The following is a 12,538-nucleotide window of genomic DNA, read 5'->3' on the forward strand; positions in this document are numbered from 1 at the left end:
TCCCCTCCCTCTAGGCTCAGACCCCCCGAACTCTCAGCAGACCTCATGCCAGCGTCTCTGGGCAGCATGATGTAATCTTATGCTGAAAGCCTTGACATACATGGTATCCTCAACAATAGTGGCAAAGGGCCTTGTATGATGGCATAACCCAGGTCCTACTGTATGGGGACTGTATTCAATGTAAGGTTAAGGCTAATGTGCAAGGCCCTGTATTGGGGACAGGGTTAGTCTTTGTAGGTAGAAGGCAAGGACCTCTCTGACGAGTAAGGGAGCTAGCAAGGTGAAATCATCCATATGAAGTGCTGGTCAAGAGATGTGAAGCAACAGATCTAGGCAAAAATTTGAAAATCATGCGTTTTTTTTTTTTTTTTTTTTCCTGACTATAGCAAAGGCCTCCAGGGAGAGATGAACAGCAGGGTTGAACCCTGGAGAAGGAAATAGCAACCCATTCCAGTATTCTTGCTTAGAGAATTCCATAGACAGAGGAACCTTGCAGGCTACAGTCCATGTGGTCGCAAAGAGTTGGACATGACTGAGCGACTAACACACACACACAGGGTTGAACCCATAAGCCCTAAGAATATGCTTGCTATAGTATGATCAGAAACTCATGCTGTGTAAGCTCAGTTGTTGTTTTTGTATGTCTTGTATATTTCTAGCTTTCCTACAGTTCCTTTTCGGTAAAGTCTGTTTTTGTGGATAACAGTGCACTTTGGCTGTGCTTAGGGAAACCAGGGAAAAGTGTTTCTGTCTTCTCCTCAGCTTTAAGAATACCCTGTGGGGCACATGGTAGAGGTGGGGATGATAACCAAGGTGAGTCATAAGTTTGTGGAATAAAAGAAAGAATGAGCAAGTAAATAAGATTGAATCATAGAAAATACAATATATAGGACATAAATAGGTTTTTAAAATTTGTTCATACATTTGTTTTGGAATATCAATTTTTTAAGGGTTGTATAATACTTTATTATACTAACAATGCCTTAGATTAAACATTCTACTGTTTAGAATACTTGCCTGCTTCTTCCGTTTTTTTGTTTTTTTGTTTTTTTCTATTTTAATAGCAGTAAGACAAGGAATAAGTCAAAAAGTTCTTTAGTGCCAGCAAAGTTTCTCTGGGCCAGCCCCACCCCTCATCACTAGAGTATGCAACAAAGGAAACCTCAAAGTACCCCATCCGCTCTCACTGAACCACTAGTATACAAAACACTCACCCAAACCCAGCTCTTCCCCATCTTGAACTGTTACATCATTTCTCTTCCCCAGATTTATTTCTTCTTGTGAACTTCATTTCTGGTTTCTGATCACTTGGCTTCTCCAATTTATTAAGGTCATTATTAGTATGCTGCTGCCCAGGTATTGTTTGCTTTTCAATCTGAAGTCATCTGTAAATATATTAAATTCAACTTTTCTTCCTCCTCCTCCTTTCCCACTCCACTCCTCAAAAAGAGAAAGGAGTTGTCACAAAGGTTGAGACACTCAGTGCATGTCTGTACCTGGACGCTGGGCCTGGGGACAGGGAATTACCCTTACATAATCCCCCCACACTGCCGGGCTTTCCCGCCATCCGTTCCACACACTGTCGACAGTTGACCCTTTTAACTGTGAGCGGACGCAGTGTTACTCAGAGTCAGAAATAATATTACCAAATATTATCCAGTCCGATCCACTAACAGATGAGAAAAACGATTTATTCAAGGTCTCTGAACTAATAAATGGCCGAAACAAAATTGAATTCAGGCCTCCTAAAATCCACTACCTGTGAGCTGGAGAGTTCTGGACAAGGGAATGGGACACAGTGGTCCTTGTTAAAGCAATCATTCAACAAGAGTACTGAGCATTTACTTACTATGAGCCAGGTTCTATTTTAAGTGCTGGGGATTCCGTGCTGGAGGACACGGAGGGGACAAAAATCTCTATTCTTACGGAGCTTTCTTTCTCAAAACTGAAGCCCTTTGCCTCACCGTCAAAGTGCCTGAAAGAGCCCCCAGTGCCCTGGGTAGGAGCGATTGGGTCTCATATGGGAGGGAATTCCATCTTTTCTCGGCTTCGATACCATCTTATCTACAGCGAGGGCTGATTTACTGCAAAAGCAGAAGGGCGTGACGGAAACCTCCGTAATGCCCTCCTGCGCATTTGCACCGCTAAGGCCGGGCGGGGCCGGCTCCAGGGCGCCGGCTCACCCCAGCTCAAGTCTGGGAAATAGCATCGGGCTCTCTACCCTCTCTGCTTTCCTGCAGGAGGACAGAGAAGCAGGACTCGGCTGTAACGCCATTCTCAGGGAATGGATTGCGGGCAGGTGAAAATCTTCCAAGGTAGTCTCGCTCGGTGTCTACTACCCAGACTAGGGGAGGGACGACGTCTCCCCGACATGGGGATTTATGCAGCAAACTGCTCTCTCATGCTTCCCTATTAAACATTGCTGCCACACGCTCTTTCAGCCTCAGCTGAGGCCACTGCAGCGTACCCTCCCCTCCCGCTCCACCCGCTAGCTCAGAATCCAGAGCCCCACTGCAGCTTCCCAGCAGTCCTCCCTTTTCTGCTCCACTTCCTGGTTGCCATGGAGACACACGTCTTTTACGTGCAGTGCGTCGCCTTGGAAACAGAGGAGCATCCGCGGCGCCGCTGGGAGACCCGCCCCTGTCACTTCCAACCACACTCGCGGGTGCTGCCCGTTAACGGCCAAGGGGAGTCCCGAGGTCGACCCGCTCGCCTCGGCCTCAACCTGGGCCCCTGTGCGAGCGCTCCTGTGACCCAGAGAACCGGCGGGCCCTTGACGCTCTTGACGCCCAGAGGGCGGCGCTGACACGGGTGCAATTCAGGAGTCTAGGCAGGGCAGGGCGCTTTCGCCCCGGGGCGAGCCGGAGAGACGCCGGCCCTGGGACGTAGCCCGGTCCTTGTTCCGCCGTCTCTTCCCGGCCTCCCCAGATTCTGCCGGCACCCCCCGCCCGGGACTCACCTCTCCACCCCTGTCTGGAGCCTCCTCTTCCCTCGGCTCCTCCCACCCCCTCCGGGCACCTCTCCCCATCCCAGTACCTTCCCCCACCCCGAGGCCGGGCTGGACCGGACCCCGAGCCGCCACCGCCCGCTTCTGCCATTCAATGGAGGAAGGTCTGCTGGAGATCATGACCAAGGACGGCGGCGATATGCCGGCCCCTCTGGAGGTGTCCACCGTGCCGGCCGTGGGGGACGTGATCTCCGGGGAGTACAACGGCGGCATGAAGGAACTGATGGAGCACCTGAAGGCCCAGCTGCAGGCCCTGTTTGAGGACGTGAGGGCCATGCGGGGGGCCCTAGACGAGCAGGCCTCGCACATCCAGGTACTCTCGGACGACGTGTGCGCCAACCAGCGAGCCATCGTCTCCATGTGCCAGATTATGACCACCGCGCCCCGCCAGGGTGGCCTGGGCGTGGTCAGCAGCAAGGGGAACTTCCCGGGCGCCCGCCGAGATCCGGAGACCCCTTCGCCTGGGATCGGGGACAGCGGTTTGCTGGGTCGCGATCCAGAGGACGAGGAGGACGACGATGAAGACGAAAAGGAGATGCCCAGCTCCGCCACACCCACTAGTCACTGTGAGCTCCCGGAGAGCCCCTGTGCTGGCCTCCTGGAGGGGGACGGGCCACTTGTGGAGCCCCTCGATCTGCCCGACATTACCCTGCTGCAGCTGGAGGGCGAGGCCTCTCTGTGAGGGGACTCCGAGGGGGCACTACTTTCCCGGGCTGACTTTGGGTTTCCGAGTGCATAAGGGGACTGAACGGCGTGATGCAGCGTGCTTCACTCCGACCGCTGCTCTTGTGGGTCAGGCAGAAGAGACTTCCTTGAGGAAGCATTTATAGGGTGAAGGACTTTGGGAGCATCAAGAATTCTTTCTGCCTCATCAAGCAAGAAGTAGCAAACTGCGGAAAGGTGAGGTTCCGGGAGAGGAAGCGCCCACCTCTGGATTCCCATCCAATCCCCTACCCTGCCCTTTCCCCCGCCCCAGCCAACAGGAGAACCCCTGACTTGTGTAAATAAAATTCTGCTTTTTCTATTCTGAAAAAGGACTTATCTAGGACTATGGCAAATAATCTCTAACGATTTACCTAGAAATTAAGGAATTGGGGGTATTCTGTTCTGGCAACAGAAAATTTACCCTTCTGATGAAATTCAAGCTATTCAGCGTTCTGCAGAAGCCTCTCCCCCTCACAGACCTCTGCGGCTGCTGATTGGTAAAAGAAGCTTGAGGAGGGAACTGCAGCCCTAGGAATCTGGGTGAATGGGGTTCCGAGGGCCCCTGGGCTGGGAGGAGCTGGCTCTGAATGTGCATGAAGACATTATAGCTCAACCTCTAGGATTTTGCATGCAGAGCGGATCCTGCCTTGTCACTGACTTCATCTGGGATTGCTTTATCCACTCACTGGGGCTTAGAGAACAAAGAGCCCAGTTCACAGGCAGAGACTTGGGGGGTGGGGGTGCTCAGCAACAGCCCAGATTTCGGGGGCATTTGAGGGACTCTTGGGGGCCGCAGCTGAAAACTGTCTCTCTCCTGGCTATACCTGCTTAACTTCAGTTCCTTTTCCTGTCAATACTTCCCTGCCCGCTGACTCTCGGTGTTGCCTCCATAATGTCTTGTGTGCATTATGTGTGTTGACCTGTGTAGTAGTGTGTGAGCCCTGAGGGGCAGGGCTTGTGGCTCTGGTGTTAGGTTCAGGGGGCTTCAGACCTTCTGTGAGCCCCAGGCTCTCATGCTTTCCCCTCTCCTCTCCTCTTTTCCCCCACAACCAGGGCATGAAGCATGTGGCTGTCCTGGGGTTCCTAACTGATATGCCTCCCTCCCACCTCCTCAAGTGGTGACTTTGTGTGCCCTTCCTCTTCCTCTGTGTATTCCTTCTCAATGCTTTCCTTGGTGTTAACCTTAATAAAGAGGCGTCATCTCCCCTCCTTGCTGACTGGTACTAGGGCAATGGCAGGGTGGGGCTTCTGGACCCACTGCATGGACACAGGCTTAGTGGGAACTACAGGGATCATGCCTTCCCTCCTCTCTTCTTGCCTCTGGTTCCAAAGAGTTGACTGTCCCTGCCCTGACTGGGATATGCATTGCCATCTTTACCTGCTGTCACTTCCATCCTGGACTTTGACCTCAAGCTGGACTGAGGAAGGAGAGGGTACACGTTGAGATTCCCAAACAAGGCTTTTTTAGTAGCCAGAACTCCAGATGTGCAGGAGACGTTTCAGTGGAGCACCTGGTTCCCAGGAGATGATTTCCAAAGTGGAGTCCTGGAATGGTAGGCATGACACCTGTTTCATGGGAGGGGTAGGGAGGGGGCATTGTTCAGGAGGGATTGCCTGGGATCTCTGGCAGAGTGACACATCACAAAGTGAAGTGAAAGTGAAGTCAGACTCTTTGCGACCCCATGGACTGTAGCCCACCGGGCTCCTCCATCCATGGGATTCTCCAGGCAAGAATACTGGAGTGGGTTGCCATTTCCTTCTCCAGGGGATCTTCCCAACCCAGGGATCAAACCCCGGTCTCCTGCATTGCAGGCAGAGGCTTTATCCTCTGAGCCACCAGGGAAGGGTTGACACATCACAAAGGAAACCACAAAAACTGCCTCAGGCCTCTAGTGGAGAATGCTGGTAAGGTGTTTCCCCCGGAGCTTAGCCTGACATCAGCTCTAGTCTGCTCCCTTGGGCACTGGAGCCTTCCTAAGGCTACTTCAAACAAAATTTGGGAGAATAATGAGCTGGGGTGCTGTGTGTGTGTGTGTGTGTGTGTGTGTGTGTATGCTTGCACCTACAAATGTGTATATGTATGCATGTAGGTATGTGTATATATGTATGTATGTTTCTGCAGCTGTGATGCTGAGATGTGGAAAGAGCACTGGCAATGAGTCTCAGATCCAACAGTAGATGACTGCTTGAGACTTGGTTCCTTGCTTGAGACTCAGTTTCTGTCTGTGTAAAATGGGGACAAACATTTTTGAGAAAAATAATGAGACACCTGAGAAATCTTAAGCAAATGTTAGTTTCTTACAGCTCTCGGGATGGGGGTGATGGTGTTGACTGGCTCCTCTGGGAAAACACATTTAGGGAAGGTTCTAGTTTAATATAATCCTTCCCTACCTAAAGAGCTCTTATCATTCAGGGCAGTCAAGGGGATGATGAGATTCCCAAGCTTACATGGCCTTTCTTCAAAATGTCCTGTAATTATGGGTCAAACAGGTTGTAAAGCCAACTTTTGTACACATAGGATGACCAGAGGATGGCTTGAGTTGTGCAGTGGTTAGGGAATATGTGCTGGGGCCTTAGAGAGGGCAGCTAAAGTATATTAGGAAGGAAGTGTCCCTGAGGGCTGGAAGATAGTTTTCTGTTACAGTTCCAGCATTCAGCACCAAAAACAATGATAGCCATCATATATTGAACACTTACTCTGTGCCAGACATTGTGCCCAATTTTATATCCCAATGACCATATGAAGTAGGCACTATTATTATTTTCACTTAACAGTTCCAGAAATAGACTCCAAGACTTAGTCAAGGTCATACAGCTAGTACTTTGCATAACCAGGACTTAAACCCAGATCTTCTGACTTAACCCTAGATGGGAACCCACTCCACTAACTGCTCTATTTCATCTTCAGAGAAAAGAATCCTTTATGTCCTCGATCAAGAGTCTTAAGAGTCCTGAAAAGGAAGTAATGCTAGTTTTACTCAGTTTTCATTTTCTCAGTTGGAACAAGTAATTCCAGAGTTGGTTTTGGTTAGTGACCTTTCAGTCTAGCGGGCGATAATACAATAATGGCACAGAGAAGATGGCCTTCTGCACATGCTTCTTTAGAGGAAGAAGCTGATGTTCCCAGATATTCCCTGACACAGCCCCACTCTTATGCCTCTTCCCTGGTGCCTGTAGCTCAGATTCTGCAGAGTATGATGTGAATCTCAAGGCACCTTAGCCTTTCAGCACCTGTAGAATGGTCTGGTTGAGCCTTTTAACCCTCGACGCCAATTCAATTCTTCCTATGCCTACTATCCAAAATGTGTCATCAGTCCCCTAGCCCAGGGCCCCCAGAATGTCTCTAGCGATTCCTCTCAAGTCCAAATAGGTAAAAATCTCCCCAGAAAAAGCAGTTCTTCAACTGTCCTCAGTGACCTGCACCAACATCCCAGAGGGACACAGCACAGGTTTCTCTCCCACCTCCTTCCCCACTTCTTCAGACTCCCCACTCTCCTCTGTCATTTCTTCCTTATAATGCATCTGATGAATCAGTTTCACATGAGATTTCTAACCTGGGACTCGTGCATGGGGTCACTGTTGAATTTCAGGGGGCCCCAACCCCTTTAAATTGAATGCAAAACTGTGTATGTATAGTCTCTAGAGAGATCTATTATTTCAATTTAATTCTAAAACGTAAGAATTAAGTAAAAAGGTAAGAATCACCTAACTATTAATAAATGGTAATGAGGCTTTTTAATTTGAAAAAATACCAAAGAAGAAATGACCCTGCCTGAACTGATAACACCTTTGCCTCCTGGGGCCTCTAGAGTATTTCCTATACTGAATTGAAGTCTGCATAAATCTGATTACTCACCACTTTATTCAGCAAATTCAAATTATATTGGCATCCATTAGAATGTGCTAAGAATCTTATCTACCATTACATGCAAGTCTTCTAGTACTTGGGAGTTTGTCAGGGCAGTGCTGATGTGCGGCAGTGAGGCGATGGTCCCGGTGCCCTTATAGCTTTGTGTTGCACTTCAGGTCTGAGCTCAACGCAAAGCTGCATGTACGTAGTCAGAAGTCTTTGTTTCTGGCCCTCCTATCTTGCGTTAGGAAATTTCTCAGGGGTTAGCTCTGAATCTCAAAATGAAAACATACAACTTCATAGAAATAAACTATAACTTTAGCATGGTGCAACTAAAATCTGTCTTAGAGAAATCATTATTTTTCTAAGATGCAAACTGGCTTGCAACATAAATATACAGTTTTAGGTGGCCTCAATTTCACCAGCATATGGTCTCAGCTTGATATGTATAACAAAATGGCTCACCTAGAAGTATTCCCAGAACTAAGGGACAGTTCTTTTCCAGATATATTTGAGTCTAATACTTCTTATAAGACAGAAAACTGCTTGCATCTTTGAAAAGGCAGGTTTTTCTAAGCATCTTTCGCCATCTATATGCCTAGGAATAGAAATTCACCCAAGATACTCTGTTACAATAAGAAATAATATGTAAAAGTACAAAAGGAATATATTTAAAAGTTGAGGTTTAGTTGATTTACAGTGTAGAAAGAGAATTCTTGAATTTTTCATTCTAGCTACCATCCACTCCAACGCCAACCCCCTGCCCCTCACCTCTAGATTGTCCCAAGGTGAATTCCCTCAAAGAAACATATTCTGCTTGGAAGCACTGTGCTTTAGAAGGAAGCCTGATCTATAAGTAATGCTGTAATGGTGCCATCTGGTGACTAATAGGGACATTACAAGGGGACCCTCAAAGTAAATTTACGATTTTCAATTCAGCAAGCACCACCAAATGCTTACTGAAGTCCTGGCTCTGCAAATGGTGGCGAGGACAGAAGGGGAACTGAATAAATAGGATGTATTTAAAGGATATAAAAGCCAACTGCAATGAACTCCTAAATGGCCTTGGCCTCCCACACACCCATAACCCTTAAGATTGATTTTCCTAAACCATAGCTCTGAATATTCATTTTCCTAAACCACAGCTGTGAATGTTCATTCTCCTCAGAAATCTGCATCATGTCCCATTCTTTCCTGAATTAAGCGTAAAATACAGTGGGGGTAGTCAAACTCCCCAATCAGGTCCTGGCATACTTTTAAACCCAGACATTTCATTTCCTAGGTACCTTTTCTAGACACCATAACATCAGCCACAAACCTGTATCATCCAGTCAGCTAGAAATGATTCCCTAAGGTATCATAGCTCTTTTAATCTCTGGATGAGTTAACCTAGACGTGTCCCTGTGTCCCCCTGAATCTTGATTCCATTCCTTTTACCATTCTTCCCAAATGCAGTCAGGTCCAAATTTCTCCTTCAGAAAAGAGTCTTCTGCAGCCTTGATCACCTGCACCAGCTCTCATGGGATGTACTGCAAGGCTGCTTTCCTCTTCTCTCCCTTATGCTACCTGTAATGGGAAATCTCTAGAAAGAGTGTACAAAAACTTTTTGATTATGAAATCTGTGCTTTTATTTCTAGGAATTGGGTTCATAGCTTTCATAATATTCTTAAAGCCAGAAAGGGTTAATAAACCCTTGAATCAAAATGTGCTATTCACCATTCTCTAGAAGTGCCCATATTCTTGAAGCTAATTTTTTGCTATTATTCCTACTCCATCTCATCTCTGCCAGTTGGAATCCTATCTGTTTTTTGAGGCTCTTCTCAAAGGCTACTTCCTCCATGCAGCCTTTCCTAATGTGATCTCTTTCTTTCTTAAACATACAAATCTTATTTTTCATACCTCTTTGAGGGACAGTTATTGTATTTTTCCTCACTTCTACTATTCTTTATGCTTGTTATTCCCCCTTCCAAGTTATGAATATCTTGAGAGCTGGAACTGCCTTCTAATTTTTATAGTCTCTGAATCTTATTATATTGACTTTAAGGCAGTACTGATTGTGTGGCATGTCATTCTAGGCACCATAAAGAAAGAGAAAATACTGCCAATTCAACTATCACCATGCTTTGCTATCACATATTTTAAAGTTTCATTATTTAAAGAGCTTATTTAGAAAATGAACTTTTTAATATCACTAAAGTGTCTAAATGTGTCTTAAATAGACAAATGAAAAATTACAGGATTTTAGAGCTGAGAAAAAGGTCACTATTTCTTAGAGTCTTCAAAAATGTTATTGCTGAAAGAAACCTTAGTGATGATCATATCGCAACTTTATGTATAACTCCTATGTCTGAAGAGACTACTCATGTTTCTTAGTAATCTGATTAAGTCTGGCCCAAATTTCAATTCCAAAATCTGGGAATTCCACAGCATGCAATACAGTTTCTGCATGTTTTATGGTCTATTGTGCTTCTCCTTTCCTCTGCATCCACACCCCCAAGGTCATGCAAGCTGCCTCCTTATCAATTACGGGACACATAAAACAGCACTTTCACTAGTTTCAACAAGAAATATGATTTTATTAGGCATATAAAATTTTTACTGTAAACTTGAATACACACACACACTCACACTCATTCAAGAATAGGGGAGTGATCACAAGGAAAGTTCCCACTGAGGAGTTTATGCCTTTCACAGGCTCCTCCACCCTATCCTGCTCTTGCTCTCTTCCCACTCCTGCCTGTTATAGAATAACAAGCAAATTCTTTTTCTTATAAAATAGTTTCTCTCACACTTAGACCCTTTGGTCAGTGGAATTTACCTTATTTCTATCTCAACTACTTCATAAAAATGTATCGTATCCTTTTAAGAGGGTTTATAGTGAATAAACATATCATTGGTTATAACTAAAGTATTAGATGGAATGATATGTGCAAACTTGCACAATCAATGACAGCATTACAACCAGAACCATGTTTGTCTGAAATCAGGATTTTTTTCCCTTATTAAATGGTTCTGCATCTTACTCTGCTATAAGTAGTTACAATATGCTAAGGGAAGCTTATGGTGGCTTGAAGTCTACTTTGAGAATAAAAAGGGAAATTCAAAATTCATTTTTGAGTAGGTAAATAATTCTTATAAGGATGATGGAAAAACACATCCAAGAAGGGGACCATGACTGAATCAATCTACCAGCAAGTATTTACCAATTGCCAACCTTGTCTCATGGAAAGTGATAGGCACAGGGGCAGACTCCAAGAAGTCAAGGTCCATGTTCTTACCTTGCTCTCAGCCTAAAGATGAGGGAATGATATGTTCTTGAATTGGAATAGAGTGCTTTTCAGAAAATTTTTTCTATGAGCAATTAAGAGCACTTCAGTTTCAAAATGGGAATGGTGTGTGTGTGTGTGTGTGTGTGTGTATGTTAGGAGTCAATGGGTGGGAGGGGATGACAAGATAAAATGGAGAAAACAGTGAAAAAATGTTCAAAAAATTTTATACTGCAGAGGACATAAAATATAGCACTGGAAGAAAAGCAGTAGCTGAGGTGGCATCCTATACTTCTCTTGAAAAAGTAAGTAGAAAGGGTTGGACAAAAAAGTACATATGGCCTCTACACCAGTGCTCAAAGTACAAGTAATATAAAATACAATGAGTTTTTACACAGGAAAATAAAATGTCATGTAGATAAATAAACTTGGTAGGATGGGGCCTACCAAGCTTTCTATGCCTGGACCGCGTCAGTGAAAAAAGGTGCAGTACGTTGTTCCAAAGAAACAGAACTGGGTTCTGATGTGCAACTGGAAAGGAATGGCCAGTCAAGTGACACATACCACATATTTGTGGGGAACTTGCTTCTGAGACAGAAGTAACTTCTTTGCTATGATCTACAGAAATACTGGCCCTCAGTATTTGTAAAATTCAGAATGGAAATCAGGGGGAAAATAGGCAGGAAGAGAAGGAAGAAAAGAAAAAAAGAGATCTAAAGGAGTAAGTAGGAGGAATAAAAACAAAAGAAATGATAGAAAGAAAGTCAAAGTAGTACTTTACATCAAGAAAATAGTCTTTTATGGGATTTTATGTCTTTGAGAGTGGAAAGAAGAAAGGAATTATTTAGGTGAAGATAAAGGAGAAGAAAATAAGTGATATCATTGGAAGAATGTGCTAGAGCCTGTCAAAACAGATAAACTGGATTATAGGTTCCAGGAACAAATCATGAAACCGGCATAAAACCAAAATCCAGGACTGAGAGGTATGTTGATTTAGTGTAATATCATCTTTCATAAGGAAGATGATGGCAGAGAAGAGTTTGCAACTCAAGGTCTAATTTTGACCCCAAAAGATGAATTTCATCAAGTGGAATGAGAGTGAAGGAAGTCTTGAAAGACAGTACTAGGCCATTTTAGTTCTCCCTGGTAGCCAAGGAGGTAAGGTGAGATGTGTGTCCAGGATTACGGGAAGCTTAACTTCAAATAGTTAAATGATACAATATTCATAACCTGAGATTTTATGGGAGACAAGGCTAAAGGAACATGTGATTCTCTTAAGAATAAAAGTCAATGCAAATATTTTGGAGTCTAATGAAGAGGAGCTGATGCAAGGATTACAGAGATGCCTCCAGGGAACTCAGATTTAGAGATGCCCGGCACAGAGGAGGCATAACTAAGAAAGAAGTCCACATATGTAAATGCTTTCAAAAGCACAAACCATAAGGCAAAAACTGAGGAATTTGATTACAAAACAAAGATTTATGTTCTATAAAGGGCACTATGGACAAAGACAATTCGCAGATGGTAAAATGAAGAAAATATGTGTTTTGTCTAAAACCAACAAAGATGTAATATCATCCTAGAACATATATGGAACTCCTGCAAAGGAACAGGGAAAAGACAGTAACCCGATAGGGAAAAAAGTTTCAAATAATATCAACAGGCAATTTAAGAACAGAAAACACTAACATGGATATGGAAATTTGATCA

The 12,538-nt window shown here is 44.9% G+C and overlaps 1 protein-coding gene across 1 annotated transcript; it reads left to right on the forward strand.

The window, feature by feature from the left end:
• The first annotated feature begins 2,595 nt into the window (after nucleotides 1-2,595).
• Nucleotides 2,596-4,921, forward strand: CCDC184 (coiled-coil domain containing 184). Its single transcript, XM_006052429.4, has one exon. It carries the CDS (start codon nucleotides 3,102-3,104, stop codon nucleotides 3,687-3,689), a length of 588 nt encoding a protein of 195 aa, XP_006052491.1. The 5' UTR covers nucleotides 2,596-3,101; the 3' UTR covers nucleotides 3,690-4,921.
• Nucleotides 4,922-12,538: the final 7,617 nt, after the last annotated feature.

The sequence above is a fragment of the Bubalus bubalis genome, chromosome 4, assembly GCF_019923935.1.
Source record: "Bubalus bubalis isolate 160015118507 breed Murrah chromosome 4, NDDB_SH_1, whole genome shotgun sequence".
Classification (NCBI taxonomy): domain Eukaryota; kingdom Metazoa; phylum Chordata; class Mammalia; order Artiodactyla; family Bovidae; genus Bubalus; species Bubalus bubalis.